General features: G+C 45.4%; 1 protein-coding gene across 2 annotated transcripts in view; it reads left to right on the plus strand.

The window, feature by feature from the left end:
- The window catches only part of LOC124025741 (bifunctional 3'-phosphoadenosine 5'-phosphosulfate synthase 1-like), a 28,515-nt gene extending 2,747 nt beyond the window's left edge, over positions 1-25,768 (plus strand). The window contains exons 5-12 of one of the 2 annotated variants that reach the window (XM_046339074.1): positions 3,211-3,329; positions 3,622-3,735; positions 3,931-4,042; positions 6,537-6,742; positions 12,055-12,190; positions 12,312-12,580; positions 19,282-19,511; positions 25,039-25,768. In XM_046339074.1, coding sequence (XP_046195030.1) covers positions 3,211-3,329; positions 3,622-3,735; positions 3,931-4,042; positions 6,537-6,742; positions 12,055-12,190; positions 12,312-12,580; positions 19,282-19,511; positions 25,039-25,180 — 1,328 coding nt within the window. In that variant the 3' untranslated portion in view covers positions 25,181-25,768. The remainder of the gene's footprint in view (positions 1-3,210; positions 3,330-3,621; positions 3,736-3,930; positions 4,043-6,536; positions 6,743-12,054; positions 12,191-12,311; positions 12,581-19,281; positions 19,512-25,038) is intronic. The other variant, XM_046339075.1, reaches the window with a different exon arrangement.
- Positions 25,769-26,063: the final 295 nt, after the last annotated feature.

Consider the following 26,063-nt stretch of genomic DNA (forward strand, 5'->3'; position numbering starts at 1 on the left):
TGAAAAAGGACTCTCGTTGCTCCAATGTGTACCTAACCATAAACATCAATGACTTTCTTAAAATCAATACACTAGTATATATTTTTAAACCTGCATATTTAGTTAATATTGCCTGCTGACATGACTCGTTGCGAACTGCGAAGACTATTTCTTTTTAACAAAGACGGCCAACTTCGCCAAACGGGATGATTTAACAAAAGCGCATTTGCGAAAAAAGCACAATCGTTGCATAACTATACCTAACCAGAAACATATTTTTAAACCTGCATATTTAGCTAAAAGAAATCCAGGTTAGCGGGCAATATTAACCAGGTGAATTGTGTCACTTCTCTTGCGTTCATTGCACGCAGAGTCAGTGTCTATGCGACAGTTTAGGCCGCCTAATTTGCCAGAATTTTAAGAAATTGTGACATAACATTGAAGGTTGTGCAATGTAACAGGAATATTTAGAATAATGGATGCCACCGCTTAGATAAAATACAGAACGGTTCCGTATTTCACTGAAAGAATAAATGTCTTGTTTTCGAGATGATGATTTCCGTATTCGACCATATTAATGACCTAAGGCTCGTATTTCTGTGTGTTATTATGTTATAACTAAGTCTATGATTTGATAGAGCAGTCTGACTGAGCGATGGTAGGCAGCAGCAGGCTTGTAAGCATTCATTCAAACAGCACTTTTGTGCATTTTGCCAGCAGCTCTGCTGTTTATGACTTCAAGCCTATCAACTCCCAAGATTAGGCTGGTGTAACCGATGTGAAATGGCTAGCTAGTTTGCGGGATGCACGCTAATAGCATTTCAAATGTCACTCGCTCTGAGACTGAGTGGTTGTTCCCCTTGCTCTGCATGGGCAACGCTGTTGTTGATGTGTTCCTGGTTCGAGCCCAGGTAGGAGCGAGGAGAGGGACGGAAGCTATACTGTTACACTGGCAATACTAAAGTGCCTATAAGAACATCCAATAGCCAAAGGTATATGAAATACAAATGGAATAGAGAGAAATAGTCCTATATTTCCTATAACAACTCCAACCTAAAACTTCTTACCTGGGAATATTGAAGACTCATGTTAAAAGGAACCACCAGCTTTCATATGTTCTCATGTTCTGAGCAAGGAACTTAAAGGTTAGCTTTCTTACATGGCACATATTGCACTTTTACTCTTCTCCAACACTTTCTTTTTGCATTATTTAAACCAAATTGAACATGTTTCATTATTTGAGGCTAAATTGATTTTATTGATGTATTATATTAAGTTAAAATACGTGTTCATTCAGTATTGTTGTAATTGTCATTATTACAAACAAAACATTTTTTTAATCGGGATCTGCTTTTTTTGGTCCTCCAATAATCTGTATCGGTGTTGAAAAGTCATATTCGGGCGACCTCTAATGCTTTTAGGCATTTTACCATAACTCTCTTATAGCATTAGTATGTATGAAAAAGTTGGAGAGAAGTCTCTAGAGAAAGTATGTATTGGTTTTGTGTATTGGTTTTGACCAGCAGGAACATGAGATCTCATGTCTTTGGCTGTGGTTACCAGAGGAAGTGCTGTGTCATTTATCGCTTAGTGAAACAGTGAGTCACAGGCTAAGGAAGCTGCTGGGACAAGATCTTCATCTAGTCTATTGCACCCTGCTGAGCTCGGAGTCAGTTCATGTGTCATATGCACAGTATCCCCACAGTGTGCACAGTATCCCCACAGTGTGCACAGTATCCCCACAGTGTGCACAGTATCCCCACAGTGTGCACAGTATCCCCACAGTGTGCACAGTATCCCCACGCTGTGCTCAGTATCCCCACGCTGTGCTCAGTATCCCCACGCTGTGCTCAGTATCCCCACGGTGTGCTCAGTATCCCCACGGTGTGCACAGTATCCCCACGCTGTGCTCAGTATCCCACGCTGTGCTCAGTATCCCACGGTGTGCTCAGTATCCCCACGGTGTGCTCAGTATCCCCACGGTGTGCTCAGTATCCCCACGGTATGCTCAGTATCCCCACGGTGTGCACAGTATCCCCACGGTGTGCACAGTATCCCCACGGTGTGCACAGTATCCCCACGGTGTGCACAGTATCCCCACGGTGTGCACAGTATCCCCACAGTGTGCACAGTATCCCCACAGTGTGCACAGTATCCCCACAGTGTGCACAGTATCCCCACAGTGTGCACAGTATCCCCACAGTGTGCACAGTATCCCCACAGTGTGCACAGTATCCCCACAGTGTGCACAGTATCCCCACAGTGTGCTCAGTATCCCCACGGTGTGCACAGTATCCCCACAGTGTGCTCAGTATCCCCACGCTGTGCTCAGTATCCCCACGCTGTGCTCAGTATCCCCACGCTGTGCTCAGTATCCCCACGCTGTGCTCAGTATCCCCACGCTGTGCTCAGTATCCCACGGTGTGCTCAGTATCCCCACGGTGTGCTCAGTATCCCCACGGTGTGCTCAGTATCCCCACGGTGTGCACAGTATCCCCACGGTGTGCACAGTATCCCCACGGTGTGCACAGTATCCCCACGGTGTGCACAGTATCCCCACGGTGTGCACAGTATCCCCACGGTGTGCACAGTCCAATGAAATTCTTACTTACAGGTTTCTTCATGCTAAGCTCTGAGCTGTAGGCATGAGACAATATACTGCGAAGCCTAGTTAAGCTCTCCAACTGGTCAAGACATGATCTACCAGGTGCCATATGTCAGGTAGTAGAGTGACTAATTGAATGGGGGGAGGGGGTGGGATTCAGCCCTGTTCGAGTGCGTCCTCAGACCACACTTTTAAGAATCTTGTCTCTTCCTGTCACGCCAATCTGGATAATAAGCTGTGTGAACCCAAAAGCCTGTCTAGATTTCTGTTCATTTGTGTGACTTGTGCAGTGTTTCCAACCAGAGGTACAAGGGCCCCTGGGGTTACTTGGTCTATCCACAGTGGTACTTGAGAAGACTCATGAGACAATAGGGTTGCTGTTCAAATGCACATGAGGGGGTACTTCAGGGGTACTCTGGGTAGAGCACAATTCAGTTGGTGGTACAATAACGTTTGTGAGCCACTGACTCAGTGGATAGATATTACCTTCCCTGCAACTTTAATGAAGTCACAACCTTTCTGCAAATGACATATTGTTTCATATTCAGCTATTGTTATTCATGCCAATTGAGGGACTGATTTAGCTATTCCATAAATGAATTGTGACTGTTTTCTCCATGTGTCAGGTTTCACTGGGATAGACTCGGAGTATGAGAAACCAGAGGCCCCAGAACTGGTGCTGAAGACTGACTCCTGCAGTGTCAACGAGTCTATACAGCAGCTCATTGACCTGCTACATGAGAAGGTGAGAGAAACAACCTTGTCTTTCATCCATCCATTGATGAGGTTTGGCATAAACAGATTCATTGAAACCTGTAACATGGAAGCATGCTGTCATATTTAATTTCCACCACTAGAGGGCAGTGTCTTCACACTTTCAGATTGGGATTCACATTTCCAAAATACTAACGCTTCACAGCTGAATAACCCCCACTTTCACACCCCTGAATTCTTATCCAATGCGATCAACGTCTTGGATGTTCTCGTTTTGTGATATTTTGTGCATTTCCACTGGTATAATGAATGAATATTTGTAGGATATAGTGCCGGTGGATGCTTCTTATGAAGTGAAGGAGCTGTACGTAGTTGAGAACAAGCTGGACCTGGCCAAGACTGATGCTGAAACACTACCTGCTGTGCAGATTGGAAAGGTAACCTTTCTCATCAAATACCATTTTTACTAACACCTACTGATGCTTTCCGGGAGTCTACAGGGATGGATAGATTCTAAAGACCTATGTGAAAGTGATAAGGGAACATTTCTGAAAGTGTGATCCATGTTCGACCACACTTTGAATGGCGTTGAACCATTATTTGAGTGCTGATTGACTGCTGTTTGACCACAGGTGGACATGCAGTGGGTTCAGGTGCTTGCTGAGGGCTGGGCCACCCCTCTGAACGGCTTCATGAGGGAGAGGGAGTTCCTGCAGTGTCTCCACTTTGACTGTCTGCTGGATGGTAAAGATGGCATCATGGCCCTTTCTCAATAATCTTTCCTTGATCCCTGATGTTTTCCTCTTGTCCTCTCCTCAAAATGTCTGCCTTAGAGTCCTTTCCTTGCCTACTTCTCAAAATGTCTGCCTTTCTTAATCCTCTCCTCACTTCTCACTGACATTTTGAGAAGGAGGTGCTGTGATAAATACAGGTGTATTTCTCTGTGAAGTCAAATATTATATATGGTCCTGTGTAGCTCAGTTGGTAGAGCATGGCGCTTGTAACGCCAGGGTAGTGGGTTCGATCCCCGGGACCACCCATACGTAGAATGTATGCACACATGACTGTAAGTCGCTTTGGATAAAAGCGTCTGCTAAATGGCATATATTATTATATTTATATTATATTAAGTCAAATAAATCGATTGATGTTATGCTCTATAACGGCCACTAGAGGGAGATGAAAGCTCTCAAAAGGACATGTTCAAATCAAATGTTATTTGTGACATGGCTGAATACAACAGGTGAAGACCATGCAGTGAAATTACTTAAAAGCTCTTAACCAACACTGCAGTTAAAATAAAATAAAATGGACAAGTAGACAAGTCAAAAATAGACAAGTTAAAGAGCAGCAGTAAAATAACAGTACCGAGGCTGTGTACAGGGGGTACAGGAACAGAGTCAATGTGTCGAGGTAATATGTACATGCAGGTAGAGTTGGAACAAGTGGTCTTGATTAGCTCATCATTACCTCAAAATGACCGAATACACTAGTTAATCAAAAGTAAGTCTGATTTTTAGATGAAAGAATCAGAGGGATAATCTTACCATGCTATTGTGTTGAGTCATCGTGATCCTTTTACACTTCAGGCTCAAGACTTTTCATTCTCTGGAAACAAATGGAACCGGTACCTTTTGAGTTGGGCTGAAGGAACACCGCGGGGCCCAGTCTTTGGTTTTGGTGAAACTGTGTAATTACACCAATTTCCTACACAGAGTTTGAATTTCCAAAAAAGAGTCAATTTGCTTTTATTGCCCACATAACACTGACCCTTAAGGCGACGTGTGTGATGTGTTGCCAATACATACTGACACACACATGCACACGCACGCGCAGCATAAAAATGTGTTCAACAACAGAAATGATAACCAAGCCAGTGTTTCATTAGCTGTCCGATATCACAGGTGTTCCTGACAGCAACAACTCTCTATTCTTCACAGCACCAACAAGTCATTTTTGGATCAGGTCTTGTTTGGTTTTTCTTTAGATATGATTTCAATATGTTTTGGACCAGAGCTAATGGTGACTCTATGCTGTGGTAAATAAGTGGAACTGGGCCTGTGTACTTGGTAGAGAACGCTGAATGACGTGTCCATGTGCAATGCCCTCACTCAGGTTTCACTTGTTTGTCCTAGCGAGGGAAATGTGAGCGGAGGAAAAGGATGAAGCCTCAATATTGATTGCCTCCACAAACTATCATTTGTCTATTTCCAGTTCCTTGTAGGGATTTTACAGTGGCTGACCCTTACGGCCCTGGAGGAGCTTCTGTTCCACACAATCACCACTGAACCAAACATGACTGGATAGAAGTCAGATCATTTGTTCATTTAACTTTTGTACTTTTACCCTCACTTTCACTTAAGGTTGCAAAATTCTGGTGACTTTCCCAAAATTCCCTAGTTTTCCAGAAATTATGGTTGGAAAATTCCTGGAATTAAGAGGAAATCAGAAGGAAATATGGGAATCCTCCAACCAGGATTTCTGGTAAACTAGGGAATTTTGGGAATGTTACTGGAATTTTACAACCCTACTCTCACTTCATTGTAATCTGTCCCTGATTTGGAGTCCCAGTTAATAGGATTGACAAGGACACCAGCATTTCCCTGGTAGATGACTGTGTTGTGTGTTTGTGCCAGCTCCTTGTTTGGCATGGGCCAGGCTGGGACAGCAGGCATGTGTGTGTGTTCACGTGTCTTATTGAAGCCAGCTGTGTGTGCTAACTCTGTGACAGAGGATGGAGGAGTGGTGGCGGGGTGGTTGGCAGCAATGGCATCCCATCCAGCAACACACCATCTGATCCAATAGGATGTGAGAAGCGTGCTGGTCATGTTGGTTTAATCAAGGTGTAGGGCTAAATGAATCTGCCAACGTCATGTCAACACGGGGCCTCTCTCTTTCTTTTCTCTTTTTCTTTCTTTCTGCGCGGGTCAGAAACCACCTGAATGCACAAGACTGGATGGTGTTTGTTCCCTAAACACCTCATATATCTTACATGTCTAAATATTCCCTGGCATAGTATGCAGTAGATAGGCTGTACTTGAAGTTATTTTAGGAGAGACAGTTAAACTGCTGCAGGTTTGCTGATGGTGCTGTCTGGTTTCTGACCTATCAACTTCCTCTGTCAGCAGTCTGACGTTGATTTATTCTGTGTCTCAAAGCACTAACATGTCTCCTTTCCTTTATTCCACCTCTGACCCCCTCAATGAACCGAACCACCTGTTCCCCTCCCGTCCCCTAGGTGGCGTCATCAACCTGTCTGTGCCGGTGGTGTTGCCGGTGTCGGGGGCGGACAAGGAGCGTCTGGACGGCGTCACGGCCATGGCCCTGGTGTACGAGGGCCGCCGTGTGGCCATCCTCCGCAACCCCGAGTTCTATGAGCACCGCAAAGAGGAGCGCTGTGCCCGCCAGTGGGGCACTACCTGCAAGGACCACCCCTACATCAAGGTCAGTGGTTAGTTCCAGAGACCCCTACCACATAGACAGACAGGGCAGCCATGGTCCGGTCCACTACACCGCGAGGGGTGTTATGCCAGCAAAAGCTGTGTTGAAAACTGTTGAGTAACACTCCTACATCAAGGCCAGTGGTTAGTTCCAGAGACCCTATCACATAAACGACAGGGGGGGCTACGGACCGTTCCACTGCACAGCAAGGGGTGTCTTGACCTTCAGACGAAAGCTGTCACTTTTGAAAACTGTCATGTAAAATGTCAAAACGACGATGTTTGTTTTCCTTTGAGTGTTTCTTATCTTTGTTTGGCTCAAACCGGTGCTCTTGACAGCTTCATCTGACAGTTTATGTCATGTGACAGGCAGGAGCCTTTGCGTTCTCACACCTCCCTCCACCAGGTTTATTATCATAGACCCATACCTTCTGTTACAGCTCCTCAGTCTCCAGAGCTGTGTAGAATGTCCCACTGGTAGTTATTATGAAATGGAACCCTGGTCATAATGCTGAACAATGCAGGCATGGCCCCTGAGATGGTTACCCTTAACGTGATGTTTCATAAACACCCTCCCCATGTCCAACCCAACCAACTCTCCCCTTGTATGTGCGTGCACACACACACACACACACACACACACACACACACACACACACACATACACACGTTCTAATAGAAGACAGATCCTAGGTGACCCTTTTCCTCAGTGCTGCTTATGGAAGGAGTGAATAAAGTGGAGTAGTGTCGTAAAGAAATGAGCTGCTGCTGCTCCCCCTGTCAGAAGTGCTTGTGTAATCGCTCCATCGCCTTCGGACCGCCCTCAATTTGCACATGTGTTTTATTTGGATCGCAGTCTCTCTCGGCCCCCTCTCTCCATCTGGCCCCTTCAAACAGCCTTTTATTTACACAGGGCTTTTAGTAAAGCTGTCCTGGACTTGGAGCTGGCCCTGCTGAACACATTACCCCTCGCCAGCAGCCACCCACCTCATCCATTCCAAATATACCTGAGCAAAGATGGCAACAATGGTGTCTTATTATTATGGACTGTTATTATATCAGTGGGCGCTCAGGTAGACTTCGTGGCGTCCTGAAATGATCCCACCCCCCTGCTTTAAAAAAAAAACTACAGGCGCCAGCCGAGCCGTGGCGAGGGATCAGACCTGGGAAAGCTGTCTTGCGCACACACAAGTGTAGTCACACACACGCCACCACGTCACACAACAGGACTGGAGATCTATAACCGGGGAGGACAATTGTGAAATTGCATTTTTGAAACCCTATCTTCAAGACTGATGGTGGCAGGAGCCGGGCTAGGGTTATTTTTGCTATCTGTCTCGGGACAATTTGGGCTCCCATTGTTATTATGGATTAGTGTGGGTTTACACACACACACACACACACACACACACACACACACACACACACACACACACACACACACACACACACACACACACACACACACAGAGGGAGCTGGATAGTGCTATACTGTCTTCAGCCCAACTCGGTCTGGTGATTTTAAACACACTGAACAGACACACACTAACACCACGGTGGCTCATTTTAAAGCCCTGCCCTGTTGAGTCATTGGCTGGGTGAGATGCTGTGAATTTGCTTCTCCTGTTTCACTCAAAATGCCCTTCAATTCAACAAAGTTGAACAGCCAACACTATCTTCAGCGTCTCTGTTATCCATTCTGGGTTGATGTTCAGTTGTAGGCACTGTCAGTTTACCAAGAGAGCAGCGTGGTTGGCTGTCCATCAGCTACCCATAATCAAATCAAATCAAATTGTATTTGTCACATACACATGGTTAGCAGATGTTAATGCGAGTGTAGCGAAATGCTTGTGCTTCTAGTTCCGACAATGCAGTGATAACCAACAAGTAATCTAACTAACAATTCCAAAACTACTGTCTTATGCACAGTGTAAGGGGATAAAGAATATGTACATAAGGATATATGAATGAGTGATGGTACAGAGCAGCATACAGTAGATGGTATCGAGTACAGTATATACATATGAGATGAGTATGTAGACAAAGTAAACAAAGTGGCATAGTTAAAGTGGCTAGTGATACATGTATTACATAAGGATGATGTAGAGTACAGTATATACGTATGCATATGAGATGAATAATGTAGGGTAAGTAACATTATATAAGGTAGCATTGTTTAAAGTGGCTAGTGATATATTTACATCATTTCCCATCAATTCCCATTATTAAAGTGGCTGGAGTTGAGTCAGTGTCAGTGTGTTGGCAGCAGCCACTCAATGTTAGTGGTGGCTGTTTAACAGTCTGATGGCCTTGAGATAGAAGCTGTTTTTCAGTCTCTCGGTCCCAGCTTTGATGCACCTGTACTGACCTCGCCTTCTGGATGATAGCGGGGTGAACTGGCAGTGGCTCGGGTGGTTGATGTCCTTGATGATCTTTATGGCCTTCCTGTAACATCGGGTGGTGTAGGTGTCCTGGAGGGCAGGTAGTTTGCCCCCGGTGATGCGTTGTGCAGACCTCACTACCCTCTGGAGAGCCTTACGGTTGAGGGCGGAGCAGTTGCCGTACCAGGCGGTGATACAGCCCGCCAGGATGCTCTCGATTGTGCATCTGTAGAACTTTGTGAGTGCTTTTGGTGACAAGCCGAATTTCTTCAGCCTCCTGAGGTTGAAGAGGCGCTGCTGCGCCTTCTTCACGACGCTGTCAGTGTGAGTGGACCAATTCAGTTTGTCTGTGATGTGTATGCCGAGGAACTTAAAACTTGCTACCCTCTCCACTACTGTTCCATCGATGTGGATAGGGGGGTGTTCCCTCTGCTGTTTCCTGAAGTCCACAATCATCTCCTTAGTTTTGTTGACGTTGAGTGTGAGGTTATTTTCCTGACACCACACTCTGAGGGCTCTCACCTCCTCCCTGTAGGCCGTCTCGTCGTTGTTGGTAATCAAGCCTACCACTGTTGTGTCGTCCGCAAACTTGATGATTGAGTTGGAGGCGTGCGTGGCCACGCAGTCGTGGGTGAACAGGGAGTACAGGAGAGGGCTCAGAACGCAACCTTGTGGGGCCCCCGTGTTGAGGATCAGCGGGGAGGAGATGTTGTTGCCTACCCTCACCACCTGGGGGCGGCCCGTCAGGAAGTCCAGTACCCAGTTGCACAGGGCGGGGTCGAGACCCAGGGTCAAATACCCATAATCCTCTAGTGCGTCTGTGTCTGGTGGCTCTGGCCCTGCTGCAGGCAATGTATGCTGGGTAGTGGGTTCTCCCAGACCTGTCACTCACTCTGTTTCTCCAGCAGTGCCTCCTGTCCTGTCTCCGCTGTGTGTGTGTGTACAGCTTGCTATGATTAAGGTGTCACTCGTTTAACACACACACACTTTAACTCCCTGCGCTGTAGCCGATCCGTCAACACACCCCTCGCAGGCGGCAGCCCCTCATCCCGTCTCCGTCTCTCTCTGAGACGAGGAATAACCTGCTCCATATTACGTCGCGGTCAATCCACCTTTCCTGTTTACTCCTGTCCGTGCCGCCAGGGAGCCTTCACGTCGGAAACTACAGCAAGCTGAGTTGTTTAATTTAGCAGGAGTCCCTTTTGTATCTAAAACACAGTGTGTGTGTTGTCGTGTAAATGCAGCTTTGGGTTACCCCTGAGCTATAGCATTCTACTATCATTCCATTCTACTATCATTTTCCATCTTCCAATGTTTAAAACATCTACTGTGTGTTTGGGATTTGAATTGAAACGTTTTTTCCTCAGATGGGTCTTTCATGTCTCAGCCGCCAAAGTGAGGGATATTTGTCTTCTTAGCCACTGATCTGGAGCCAGTAAATCAGACTAGTTGGATCAAGTGGAATGACAGGCACCTCTTCACACCGTTACACTGAACTCCATCCATCCTTCCTCTCTGGCTTATTGATGCAGTAGATCAGACTAGTTGGATCAAGTGGAATGACAGGCACCTCTTCACACCGTTACACTGAACTCCATCCATCCTTCCTCTCTGGCTTATTGATGATAACAACAAGAGGGCAGAGTTTTAGCAGCCTTCGGTTCACTCAATGTTTTATTGAACACTGAAGATGTATGCAGTGTATACAACCTTGTGGATAATACATGCCCCATCTCTGTTGTGAAAGACGTCCTACTACAACTTACAAAGACTTGGGCGAAATGCACTACCAACGTCTGTCAGACAGTCAGTGCTACTGTGGAATCCTCCTCAGAATATGAATTAAAGTCTGTGGAATCTAAGACTCAGCCCCCATACAGTTACATCCATAGGAACCCACCCCCTTTAAATCCAAACCTTTACATGCCACTGTGAGCGTTTTTATATGGGACATCAGAACTGCTCACTAGTAGGCTGGTATTGTTTTCTAACTTTGACTCCTTGAGTAATATTGAATAGCTATTCTCTATAAGACACATTTGTGTATATGCTTCTGGACCCCCCCTGCCATAGTCTATCCATAGTCCTGATTTGATGGCTTGAGTACCTACCCTGCAGTGTGTACTCCATAAAGAGCCCAGTGGTTACAGCACAGGCACAGTACATGCCCAGAAAGGCAGACCAAGAGTTATAGCCTGAAACAAAGCTGGCTTTGCCTGGGTTTAGCAGTGCTTTGGGGACATTAGAACAATATTGTAAGGGGGGGGGGGGTCGCTTCAATGTGGTCCATGAGCTCATCGTGGATGGTGTCTCGTTGTGGATTACATTACACGTCATATTTTGTGTTCCTCGTGAGTTTTTCCCCGCTAAAGTCGAGAGGGATGCGGTCAAAGGCATAAAGCAAAGGGGATTCTTCATTCTTCCTGGGCTCCAATTTGTAGGAGTCTCAACTTTTTTAGATGTTGTATTTCAACTTGTCTGGGGCTGTTATTGCTTTATCCATAATCCCGCTCCTTTTTCAGCGGTTGCCAGATTGGGGTGGTTTACTGTTTTGAAACAGTCCTTGATGGCTGTCATAACCGCAGTATGAACATGGTAGAGGAGTTAGAGAAGTCCACTTGTTTAGCATCAATTTCAAATTGATCCATAGCCGCAGGCTCTTCATGTACCTCTGACAGGATTGGATAGTTCTAAGCAGTATGGTCATTACTGCACCTCTCTTCTTTGATAGGCTGAAATGTTCACCATATTGCTTTCCAGTCTTTTCAGATCTGCACAATACCCGGGTTGAAATAAGTTCTGGTAAAAAGGTCATTGAAATGTCCTGGAAAAATATTTTTTGAAAATTGGGAACCCTGGAAAATATGAGTCACAGTGAAGTGGGTGTGGTATTGTATGATGCTAATGGTCAGTGTTGTCTCTCTGTCTGGTCCAGATGGTAATGGAGAGTGGAGACTGGCTGGTAGGAGGAGACCTGCAGGTCCTGGACAAGATCAGCTGGAACGACGGCCTGGACCAGTACAGACTCACCCCCACTGAGCTCAAACACAAGTTCAAGGAGATGAATGCAGGTAACGGTAGAGAGTTAATCTCTCTCTCTCTATTTTGCCCTCTCTGTTTAAGAAAAGCAGGATGTCTCAATAAAGATGCAGCATCTAAATCAGTCTTTCTCTGACCTCTTTCTCCCTCCAGACGCGGTGTTTGCCTTCCAGCTGCGTAACCCGGTGCACAACGGCCACGCCCTCCTCATGCAGGACACCCACAAGCGTCTGATCGAACGGGGCTACCGCCGGCCCGTCCTACTGCTGCACCCGCTGGGCGGCTGGACCAAGGACGACGACGTGCCGTTGGAGTGGCGCATGAAGCAGCACGCCGCCGTGCTGGACGAGGGCGTGCTGAAACCCGAAAACACCATCGTGGCCATCTTCCCGTCGCCCATGATGTACGCCGGCCCCACTGAGGTAAGCTTAGCAGTAATCTGACCATAGAACCTGTAGAACGGGCTTCCCTATTCAAGTCAATGGTTGAAATAATGGGAGGACTGGCAGCCAAGTCCATTCTATGGATTCTATTTCTATGGACCTGTAACACAAGCCAAAGTAATGAGTACACTTGGGAGTACACTTGGGAGTACACTTCAAGAATTAGAGGCTACTTAAATTTCCTGACTGTCACTGTGATGTAATATGATGGGACGGTCCACACATGATTTATGAAATCAGCTTAATCTAACATGGATGGCAATTTCCATTCAGAATTAGAAAGTTCAGTATAATCTCTGTCACTTTGTATTGTACTTACTTGATGCCTGTCTAGCTGTTTGAAGTCTCCTGCTGTCCTTTAATCATGTAGTCAGGGTTATGGGAATACGATCATTGGGACCAGACTGAGTTCTGTTCTGGGGAACACGATGCAGCCTGGAAAGGCCCATCATCTGTCTGTGTGATCTCACAGCCTGACATCAAATGCACCACAAAAGCATCCTCATTGTTAAAAGTAGAACCAACCCGTTTCTGATTTTTTTTTGGAGCCTTCTGAGAATAAATAAACGTTTTATAATGTAATTCCATTGTCCTCCAAGAGTTGCTGCATGTTCTCTGTAATTCTGTCACCTTTGTTGGATAGCGAGGTAGTGGTAGGGATCCCTTCTCTTCAGATGGACTTCACCCATAAGATAATCAAATACTTCTTCACCCTGGAATAATACAACCGGCTTAAGATCAGTCCAGGTCCATACATTTAGGAGAAGATGAACGATCTTCCGGACTCATCTAACACCCTATGAAATGTTTTGTGTGTTTGACTACATATGCTGTATTCCCATCCATCATAAGTCAAGTTTATTTGTCGTCCAGTACCTTCAGAAAGTAGTCATACCTCTTGACTTATTCCACCTCTTGACTTATTCCACATCTTGTTGTTACAGCCTGGGTTAAATAGATGTATTTCTCACCCATCTACACACACAATACCCCATGATGAAAAAAGCAAAAATGTGTTTTTTTTAAACCTTATTGCAAATGTATTAATTAAATGCAGAAATACCTCAAACGTAATTATTCACACCCCTGAGTCAATACATGTTAGAATCACCTTTGGCAGTGGTTAAAGCTGTGAGTCTTTCTGGGTAATTCTCTAAGAGCTGTACACATCTGGATTGTACAATATTTGCCCATTATTTTGTTCAAAATTCTTCAAGCTCTGTCAAATTGGTTGTTGATCGTTGCTTGACAACCTGTTTCAAGTCTTGCCACAGATTTTCAAGCAGATTAAAGTCAGAACTGTAACTCTGCCACTCCGGAACATTCACTGTCTTCTTGGTAAGCAGGTCCAGTGTAGATTTGGCCTTGTGTTGTGGGTTATTGTCCTGCTGAAAGGTAAGTAATCAGCCAGTGTCTGGTGGAAAGCAGACTGAACCAGGGTTTCCTCTGTATTTAGATCCATTAGGTTCATTTTTGATCCTCTAACTCCCCAGTCCTTAACGATTACAAGCGTAACCATAACATGATGCAGCTACTACTATGCTTGAAAATAAAACATATTCAGGACAAATGATTTGCTTTGACACATTTCTTGCAGTATTTATTTCGTGGCTTGTTGCAAACAGGATGCATGCTTTGGAATATTTGTTTTAAAAGGAAGCTGTACAGAATAACTCTGTCAATTAGGTTTGTATTGTGGAGAAACTACAATGTTGATCCATCCTCAGTCTTCTCCTATCACAGCTATTAAACTCTGACTGTTTTAATGTCCCCATTGGCCTCGTGGTGAAATCCCAGAGCGGTTTCTGAGTAAGGAAGGACGCCTGTATCTTTGTAGTGACGGAGTGTATTGATACACCATCCAAAGTGTAATCAATAACTTCACCATGCTCAAAGGGATATTAATAACTTCACCATGCTCAAAGGGATATTAATAACTTCACCATGCTCAAAGGGATATTAATAACTTCACCATGCTCAAAGGGATATTAATAACTTCACCATGCTCAAAGGGATATTAATAACTTCACCATGCTCAAAGGGATATTAATAACTTCACCATGCTCAAAGGGATATTCATAACTTCACCATGCTCAAAGGGATATTCATAACTTCACCATGCACAAAGGGATATTAATAACTTCACCATGCTCAAAGGGATATTAATAACTTCACCATGCTCAAAGGGATATTCAATGTGTGCTTTTTCTATTTTGACCCATCTACCAATAGGTGCCCTTCTCGTCGAGGCGTTGAAAAACCTCCCAGGTCTTTGTGGTTGAATCTGTGGTTGAAATTCACTGCTCGGTTGAAGAACCTTACAGTTATCTGTATGTGAGGAGTACAGAGACGAGTCATTAAAAATCATGTTAAACACTATTTCACACAGAATGAGTCTATGCAATTTATCATGTGACTTGTTACTCCTGAACTTATTTAGGCTCGCTGTAACAACGGGGTTGAATACTTAGTGACCGAAGACATTTCAGCTTTTCAGTTATTAGTTCGTAAAATAAAAGAAAACATATTTCAACTTTGATATTATGGGGTATTGTGTGTAGGCCAGTGACACAATCTCCATTTAATACATTTTAAATTCAGGTTATAGCAACAACAATGTGGAACAAGTCAAGGGGTGTGAATACTTTCTGAAGGTACAGGATACACATGGTACGCAGTACAATGAGGTGCTTACCTACAGGTTCCCTATCCACATGATACGCAGTACAATGACGTGCTTACCTACAGGTTCTCTATCCACGATGCCACGTGATACGCAGTACAATGACGTGCTTACCTACAGGTTCTCTATCCACGATGCCATGTGACACGCAGTACAATGACGTGCTTACCTACAGGTTCTCTATCCACGATGCCACGTGACACGCAGTACAATGACGTGCTTACCTACAGGTTCTCTATCCACGATGCCACATGTTACGCAGTACAATGACGTGCTTACCTACAGGTTCTCTATCCACATGATACGCAGTACAATGATGTGCTTACCTACAGGTTCTCTATCCACGATACGTGATACGCAGTACAATGACGTGCTTACCTACAGGTTCTCTATCCACATGATACGCAGTACAATGACGTGCTTACCTACAGGTTCTCTATCCACGATGCCACGTGACACGCAGTACAATGACGTGCTTACCTACAGGTTCTCTATCCACGATGCCACGTGACACGCAGTACAATGACGTGCTTAACTACAGGTTCTCTATCCACGATGCCACGTGATACGCAGTACAATGACGTGCTTACCTACAGGTTCTCTATATCCAGTACAATGATGTGCTTACCTACAGGTTCTCTATCCACGATGCCACATGTTACGCAGTACAATGACGTGCTTACCTACAGGTTCTCTATCCACGATGCCACGTGATACGCAGTACAATGACGTGCTTACCTACAGGTTCTCTATCCACATGATACGCAGTACAATGATGTGCTTACCTACAGGTTCTCTATCCACGATGCCACATGTTACGCAGTACAATGACGTGCTTACCTACAGGTTCTCTATCCACGATGCCACGTGATACGCAGTACAATGACGTGCTTACCTACAGGTTCTCTATCCACGATGCCACGTGATACGCAGTACAATGACGTGCTTACCTACAGGTTCTCTATCCACGATGCCACGTGATACGCAGTACAATGACGTGCTTACCTACAGGTTCCCTATCCACGATGCCACGTGATACGCAGTACAATGACGTGCTTACCTACAGGTTCTCTATCCACGATGCCACGTGATACGCAGTACAATGACGTGCTTACCTACAGGTTCTCTATCCACATGATACGCAGTACAATGATGTGCTTACCTACAGGTTCTCTATCCACGATGCCACATGTTACGCAGTACAATGACGTGCTTACCTACAGGTTCCCTATCCACGATGCCACGTGATACGCAGTACAATGACGTGTGTTTACCTACAGGCTTTCAGGTTCCCTATCCACGATGCCACGTGATACGCAGTACAATGACGTGCTTACCTACAGGTTCTCTATCCACGATGCCACGTGATACGCAGTACAATGACGTGCTTACCTACAGGTTCCCTATCCACGATGCCATGCCACGTGATACGTTCTCTAGTACAATGACGTGCTTACCTACAGGTTCTCTATCCACGATGCCACGTGATACGCAGTACAATGACGTGCTTACCTACAGGTTCTCTATCCACATGATACGCAGTACAATGATGTGCTTACCTACAGGTTCTCTATCCACGATGCCACATGTTACGCAGTACAATGACGTGCTTACCTACAGGTTCCCTATCCACGATGCCACGTGATACGCAGTACAATGACGTGCTTACCTACAGGTTCTCTTCTGCCACTATACGCAGTACAATGATGCTTACCTACAGGTTCTCTATCCACGATGCCACGTGATACGCAGTACAATGACGTGCTTACCTACAGGTTCTCTATCCACGATGCCACGTGATACGCAGTACAATGACGTGCTTACCTACAGGTTCTCTATCCACGATGCCACGTGATACGCAGTACAATGACGTGCTTACCTACAGGTTCTCTATCCACATGATACGCAGTACAATGATGTGCTTACCTACAGGTTCTCTATCCACGATGCCACATGTTACGCAGTACAATGACGTGCTTACCTACAGGTTCCCTATCCACGATGCCACGTGATACGCAGTACAATGACGTGCTTACCTACAGGTTCTCTATCCACGATGCCACGTGATACGCAGTACAATGACGTGCTTACCTACAGGTTCTCTATCCACGATGCCACGTGCAGTACCGTGCTTACCTACAGGTTCCTATCCACGATGCCACGTGATACGCAGTACAATGACGTGCTTACCTACAGGTTCCCTATCCACAGGTTCCCTATCCACGATGCCACGTGATACGCAGTACAATGACGTGCTTACCTACAGGTTCCCTATCCACGATGTCACGTGATACGCAGTACAATGACGTGCTTACCTACAGGTTCTCTATCCACGATGCCACGTGATACGCAGTACAATGACGTGCTTACCTACAGATTCCCTATCCACGATGCCATGTGATACGCAGTGCAATGACGTGCTTACCTACAGGTTCTCTATCCACGATGCCACGTGATACGCAGTACAATGACGTGCTTACCTACAGATTCCCTATCCACGATGCCATGTGATACGCAGTACAATGACGTGCTTACCTACAGATTCCCTATCCACGATGCCATGTGATACGCAGTACAATGACGTGCTTACCTACAGTTTCTCTATCCACGATGCCATGTGATATGCAGTACAATGACGTGCTTACCTACAGGTTCCCTATCCACATGATACGCAGTACAATGACGTGCTTACCTGCAGGTTCCCTATCCACGATGCCACGTGATACGCAGTACAATGACGTGCTTACCTACAGGTTCCCTATCCACGATGTCACGTGATACGCAGTACAATGACGTGCTTACCTACAGGTTCTCTATCCACGATGCCACGTGATACGCAGTACAATGACGTGCTTACCTACAGGTTCCTACATGATACGTGATACGCAGTACAATGATGTGCTTACCTACAGGTTCTCTATCCACATGATACGCAGTACAATGACGTGCTTACCTACAGGTTCCTACATGATACGGTTAAGAGGACGCAAGTTAAGAATAATACAAAATAAGATGAATATAATAAAACATTTAGTACATTTAGCAGGAATATAAATACAGGGAAGGCACAGTAGGATATGTGCCGGGGAGGGGCATAAAAATAGAATAGCTGCCAGGTTGGAGGGAGTGGGTTCACATGGCCCGGAGTGTCCATCTTAAGCCTCTCTTCCAACCTGGCAACCAGCTAACAAAACAATACACTCCATCCCTCCCTCTCCAGACTGCCTACAGAGTTTAACTGTCGTTTTCTCCTCCTCCTAACTTCCTTTGTTCTCTCATCAAGGTCTTTTAGTTTAAGACTTGCGTTTCTCAGGTTGAAGACTTCCAATTTTAAAAGTCGGATGGGAGCGTATGGGTGGTTAAATAGTGGGATTGGCCCAAAGAATGAAGTCTTGTTTTCTTTAGTCATTTGAAACTTCCAATCGAGCTCCGTTTATTGTTGTTTCTGTAATGTGTTGTAAAACCGGATTCTCGCATGTCGACGGTGGGAGCTGCGTTCGGGGGTTTTGAGCACTCCTGTCCAAACGTCATTACCATAATTGGCTGTTTATTATTGAAGAAAGTGCTTTGTAATGTAATTAAAGGGGGCTTGCGTCCATGTCCATCGGCGGTAGCAGCGAGAGCAATGTCCACTCGTATTTAGGGGAATTGTGTTCCACCGTACGTGATTACGAATCAGTCAAGGTAATCAAGTGCTGTTTTTCCCTTCCCATCGGTCTCACCACAATGTGCCTGTTGTGCCAAGGCTTCCTTGTTTCTCCAACCCACTGAAAGAGCTGCCCAACCACTTCCCCTTCTCCTGGCTTCCCATTAAAACGTTCTAAACGTTCTCATCCTCTGAGTGACCAGAGGGGTTTTCCCATTGGAAATGCTATAAGGTAGATTTGGCGCTAAATCGGAATTACCAGCTAGTATTTTCACCCATTGGAAATGCCAACATTTAGTTGACATTAGTTTTGAGTAACTAAAGCAAACTTTTTCCCCCATAAAACCACAGGTGCAGTGGCACTGCCGAGCCCGAATGGTGGCCGGTGCCAACTTCTACATCGTGGGTCGCGACCCAGCGGGCATGCCCCACCCAGCCACGGGCAAGGACCTGTACGAGCCAACCCATGGGGCTAAAGTCCTCACCATGGCGCCTGGACTCATCACCCTGGAGATTGTACCCTTCAAGGTGGCCGCCTACAACAAAGCCAAGAGGGCCATGGACTTCTACGACCCCAAGAAGTAAGCCCTGTCACTCATCGTTTGTTTTTCAGTCTCCATCCCATCTCGTTATTGTAGATCAGCTTTAATATTGTAGAAAGATTATCTCCTTATGTGTGTTGTCTGTCTGCCATTTTGTGTTTGCGTGAAGGACAGGATGATTAATCCCAGTGGAATTGTTTTATTTTTATTTAACCTGAACTTGGCAAGTCAGTTAAGAACAAATGTTTATTTACAATGACGGCCTAGAAACAGTGGGTTTACCTGCCTGTTCAGGGGCAGAACGACATATTTTTACCTTGTCAGCTCAGGGATTGGTTCTAGCAACCTTTCGGTTACTGGCCCAACGCTCTGACCACTAGGCTACCTTCCGCCCCATAATGAGTGTCTTTATAAACAAAGCTCTACTCTCAAGGTTCGAAGAATGTAATCGGTGGATGTCACTCGTAATACCAGTGTTCTTCAACGGATGTAATGAAGTCCAAATGTTACCTTCTTGAAGGTTTTAAGATGTTTCGAAGTCATGGTGACCTTTCTCAACCAATCAGAATTAGTCAACATTTAGTCACACTTTTACCTAGATATCAAAATACTATAAAGGTGTATACTCTGCCGTACAATCTTGATGTGGGTAAGCAGGGTGCGTTCATTAAGACATATGACATAAAACGTTTTGCAACGGAAAACAAATGAGCGGGTCTTTTTTTTTTTTTTTTTTTCATCGGTGGCAGGAATGTTGTTCCACAGCCTGTAAACATTATCATGCCTAACTCCAATAACCCAAATTGATCATTCATTAAGCTTCTCCACTGAAACCTCCCATGTGTTTTTCTTCCTTATCTACGGCAAACGGCAAAGCCAAGAATAACAGGAACTCCTTTGCTTTCTTATGCTCTTTACAAAGTTTTGTGGCTTTCTGAGCTTTTGAAGTGGTTCGGAAATCACAGAGAACTGCTATTAATTAAAGTCTGTAAAAGTCTGTGTACGGATACTGCAGCCGATGACTAATGAAAATCGTGCAATCTCTGTGTGCTATGGGCTTTAATACCGTCCACGCTATCACTTTATAGCCATGTCTGGCTTAGAATATCATGACTGAGAACTGATCTGACTGATTAAAGGAATATGATGACTTAAAAAGTAGGAACTGATTGATCAGAAGGAGTACACACTTTTTTCCATGGCGCATGGTTTGATATCAGAATAAATTGAGTTGACAAGATAAATATAGTATTTGTATATGGGGGGGGTTACCACAATCGCCAGGAGAACTAGTCTGAAAGGAAATATTTCCCCACACCCAGTTGAGTTTCACCTAGGTATGGGATTCAGAAATGGAGCACGGAGATATATATCCTTCCTGGATTGAAAGCAGGAGAATTACGACAGTAAGAGCCACAACTGACACGGCTGTTTATATTCTATGTATAATCTGTCTCTCCATACCAGTAGTCCAGTATGTTGATAAAGGCTGACTCCAGAACCATTTGGTATGTTATAAAGATACAATCGATGAGTATTTCTCTCAGCTTGTATTCTACTTCGAGTGGCTGAACTGTCCATTATCCAGTGTTTTTGGACTAGTTTTACAGTTGGATAAGACCGTTTGGATAGCAGTAAATCTTCCTGCTAAAGCGTGAGAATTCTGCAGTGTGACTCAGTGGAAATGTAAGAGTAATGGGACAAAGGTCCGATAGTGGTTACTATGTCACCACTACTAGAATTCCCCTTGTGCTCTTCTCAACGAGCCCCCTTAAGAACTGCCGAGTCAGCAGTCTGGCTTGTCAAGAACCGTAACCACGTTATATTCTACTCCGTCCAGGAAAGTAATTGTCAGTTTTCTGACTGTCACAATAACATTATATAACAGGCGACTTCATTTCAGCTCAATTGTGTTGTTTTTATTAATATGAAACCTGAAGACTCGAAAAGAGCTACGCCAGAAAATTTCAAAGCCGCAATGACCGTCTCTTTCTGACCGTATCAGTGCTAGGCTAGCAGCTAGGGAGAGCTGAGAGAAAGTAAACGCTAAATCACAATTTCAAAGGCTCTGGTTGGCGCCTTGTGAAATGTATGGCATTCCGTCTGTTCTCGACCACTCCTTGTGCACATTGTGCCGGCCGGCGCTGCCAAATGTGAGAGGAATATAGATGCTAGGCCTAATTGCCAACGATCGCCCTTAAAGTCTGCCTCTATAGTGTAATGGCTAAAATCAGCGCAAGCTGTTTCTCATTTGACCGCATATTAAGTGTTCCTCCTCTGCAGAGTTTGAAGTTTGTGCTCCCCCTCCCCCCTCGCTCTCTCTCTCGCGCTCTCTCTTTGTGTCTCTCTCTCTGCCCTGTCATTTCCACCTATTGTAATGAATACAAGTCCTCCACAATCAGAGTTCATCAAAGTATTTAGGACCAGAACACATTGAGCGTAATATACAGTAGAACAGGTTCACTGGATGGCAATTCTAGAATGTTTATTTCTTCCCAGCGAGAATGCAAGTGTTAGCCCCATGGCCTGAGCTATAGATCTGATAGGAAATAGGACAATATGATAAAAAGGTGTGATTTTCCAGTACAAAATTCACTAATTTATGGGGAGAATACAGTCATTTATGGGGAGAATACAGTCATTTATGGGGAGAATACAGTCATTTATGGGGAGAATACAGTCATTTATGGGGAGAATAGTCATTTATGGGGAGAATACAGTCATTTATGGGGAGAATACAGTCATTTATGGGGAGAATACAGTCATTTATGGGGAGAATACAGTCATTTATGGGGAGAATACAGTAGTAGATGTGTTCAACAGTGTGTTTGCATTACGGAGGTCAGGAGGAAGGTGATCCCATTGCTGCCTATGGAGATGGAGAAAAGCTGACTCGTTGGCACACCTGGACTGTCGGACATACACGGGGTTCTGGGTTCCGCCACCTGGACTGTCAGACATACACAGGGTTCTGGGTTCTGCCACCTGGCTGTCAGCCTGGTCTGCATTGTACTGTACTGCAGGCTCAGGACTCACTGTTGTGCAGAGGAAAATAACGGTACCTCAGCAGTACTAGGGGAGGAATTAGGGAGGTTATTTAATTGGTCTATTCAGTTGATTTGAACAGGGACCATGTACTAAAAACACACGTTTCAGGACACTTGAGAAATGATACATTTGTATCAGATTTAGCTGACAGCTGATTTACATCTGCAAGTGGGTTCTTTGACAACCCAGAACCCAGAGTCCTTAAGAATGAGATTCATTGACTAATTTAAAGTCCAATTCAAGAATGGAGGGGGAAAAGTGAAATTTTCTGAATGAAATTGAACCCCAAACCAACCCTTAAATTGTCCGCGAGCTTCAATGTAGTTTCAGGAGTGAGGTAGACAGGAGAGGACACTGCAGAATATGTGGAACTGGAGTTTACATCCTACTACAACTCTGCTGGTCAGGAATCCATGAGGTTTAATGTGTGTAAACGTCGTGGCTCTTGCTGCGGCTCTAACAGTACAAATCCATACAAGCCGCTCCGCTGCGCACAACAGTCCACACGACCGCAAGCCGCTGAGAAACAGAACCACATTTGACAAATGTGATTATTATGAGGAAAGTGCATTGTAACGGTGGCGAGAGAAGGAATGTGATTTGAATGTTACCCCCTTTGTCTAAAGGGAGGAATCTACAGTAGTATCTAATGAATCTAATCCTTGACATATGTCATTTATCCCCTACTTGTGTGTGGCGGAGTCATGGAAGGTTGTATTTAGACTAGTCTGTTTTTTACAGGAATTTTCTCATTTTGGTTTGAGACTAGCTGATTAGCTGTGTTTAGACAATTTTTTTGTCCCGTGTTTATTTTTGAACCAGTTGTTTAAACTGAGAGGTCTAACAGAAGGTTTGAATTTGACGGCGAAGGTCTGACGTTTAGGTTGAGCTCTTTCTTTACCGCTGACTTGAAGCAACGTCTCTGAGTGCTGCTGGTTCATGTGTCTGAGGTTCTTCTCATATCCCAGGTCCCCTGGGTAACGGGGCTCAGTGCTGCTGGTTCATGTGTCTGAGGTTCTTCTCATATCCCAGGTCCCCTGGCGTAACGGGGCTCGAGTGCTGCTGGTTCATGTGTCTGAGGTTCTTTTCATATCCCAGGTCCCCTGGCGTAACGGGGCTCGAGTGCTGCTGGTTCATGTGTCTGAGGTTCTTCTCATATCCCAGGTCCCCTGGCGTAACGGGGCTCGAGTGCTGCTGGTTCATGTGTCTGAGGTTCTTCTCATATCCCAGGTCCCCTGGCGTAACGGGGCTCGAGTGCTGCTGGTTCATGTGTCTGAGGTTCTTCTCATATCCCAGGTCCCCTGGTTCGAACGGGGCTCGAGTGCTGCTGGTTCATGTGTCTGAGGTTCTGGTTTTCATCATATCCCAGGTCCCCTGGCGTAACGGGGCTCGAGTGCTGCTGGTTCATGTGTCTGAGGTTCTTCTCATATCCCAGGTCCCCTGGCGTAACGGGGCTCGAGTGCTGCTGGTTCATGTGTCTGAGGTTCTTTTCATATCCCAGGTCCCCTGGCGTAACGGGGCTCGAGTGCTGCTGGTTCATGTGTCTGAGGTTCTTTTCATATCCCAGGTCCCCTGTGTCTGAGGTTCTTTTCATATCCCAGGTCCCCTGGCGTAACGGGGCTCGAGTGCTGCTGGTTCATGTGTCTGAGGTTCTTTTCATATCCCAGGTCCCCTGGCGTAACGGGGCTCGAGTGCTGCTGGTTCATGTGTCTGAGGTTCTTTTCATATCCCAGGTCCCCTGGCGTAACGGGGCTCGAGTGCTGCTGGTTCATGTGTCTGAGGTTCTTTTCTCCCAGGTCCCCTGGTTCAGTGCTGCTGGTTCATGTGTCTGAGGTTCTTTTCATATCCCAGGTCCCCTGGCGTAACGGGGCTCGAGTGCTGCTGGTTCATGTGTCTGAGGTTCTTTTCATATCCCAGGTCCCCTGGCGTAACGGGGCTCGAGTGCTGCTGGTTCATGTGTCTGAGGTTCTTTTCATATCCCAGGTCCCCTGGCGTAACATATCCCAGGCTCGAGTGCTGCTGGTTCATGTGTCTGAGGTTCTTTTCATATCCCAGGTCCCCTGGCGTAACGGGGCTCGAGTGCTGCTGGTTCATGTGTCTGAGGTTCTTTTCATATCCCAGGTCCCCTGGCGTAACGGGGCTCGAGTGCTGCTGGTTCATGTGTCTGAGGTTCTTTTCATATCCCAGGTCCCCTGGCGTAACGGGGCTCGAGTGCTGCTGGTTCATGTGTCTGAGGTTCTTTTCATATCCCAGGTCCCCTGGCGTAACGGGGCTCGAGTGCGTGTTTACTTCAATTACCCAAATACATGGCCTTTTTTTCCAAGCATATGAAGTGCATTTTGTGAAGTTCCCTCAAAGACCTCTTCCTAAAGTGTCCTTGAATTGAGTTGGTCATGCCATTCATCCACACAGTAAGTTAGAAGTTTGTTCCTCACTTACCAGACAGCGTTTCAGGGTCAGGCTGTTGAAATGAGACGGTGCTTTCTACATGTTTGTTTTCTTCTTCGTTTTCTTTCAGCCATCAAGACTATGACTTCATCTCAGGGACACGGATGCGTAAGATGGCTCGCGAAGGACAGAACCCTCCGGAAGGCTTCATGGCCCCCAAAGCCTGGGCTGTCCTGGTGGAGTACTATCAGTCCCTGGACAAGGCTACCTAAGGTCAAATGTGGTCAAAGGTCAAAATGGGGAACATCCGGGTCGTATTCATTAGGGCACACCATAGTAAAACTTTTTCAAATGTTTTCCACCAGGAAAAACGAAAACAAGCGGTTGTCATTGGACAAGTCCAGATAGTCCCTGCCTGCTTCAGTCTGTTTCCCTCTGTTTGGTGCCTAATGAATACGACACAGCTATCTCCTCTAAAACAGTTAAAAGATTAATACGAGGACCACTCAACAGCTAGATGTCCCTCTCCAACGCACACACCTCTCTATTCTCCCCTTCTCCTGTATTTTCTCCTCTCCTCTCTCTCGTTCTGCTGCTACTGCCACTGGGCTTCAGTCTTACCACACTGAGTATGTACTTTATTTCAACTCACCATTACAAATTGGTTTCTCTAATTGTGCAACTATCAGTATTTTTAAATGTGTTTTAAACTGGGTTCAAATGTTCATTTTAAAAGGTGTGAAGAGGCAAAGATTGTTGTTTTTAGAGAACGATGCTTAAAGTTTCCTCATGATGTGACAAGATGTGGTTTAGTTGAGGATGAAAACATGATACATGTAGGAAGTCAATGCCCCTCTTAGTACTGTTTCCTAGAACTCTTACCGTGTCCGTGGCTAACGTGATCATATTGATTCTTTTGAGTGTTTGGCTTTGTCCCTTTGTCCCCATGCACACTTCAAATAAGTCAGTGGAAAGCGTAGACTCATTTAGTGATCTGAAAACAAGCCATCGCTGTGTAGCTGCAGTATGTGGGTAACTGTCATCTGAGGTTGTTGGCCTGACTGGAACTGTGGTTTGAATTGGAGTTTGCGGTCAAGTTGAGTGCCTTGTCTTTGTCAATCGTTCTCACACAGGGACATTGCACCCCCCCCCACA

This window comes from Oncorhynchus gorbuscha, unplaced genomic scaffold (assembly GCF_021184085.1).
Source record: "Oncorhynchus gorbuscha isolate QuinsamMale2020 ecotype Even-year unplaced genomic scaffold, OgorEven_v1.0 Un_scaffold_2398, whole genome shotgun sequence".
NCBI classification, from domain to species: domain Eukaryota; kingdom Metazoa; phylum Chordata; class Actinopteri; order Salmoniformes; family Salmonidae; genus Oncorhynchus; species Oncorhynchus gorbuscha.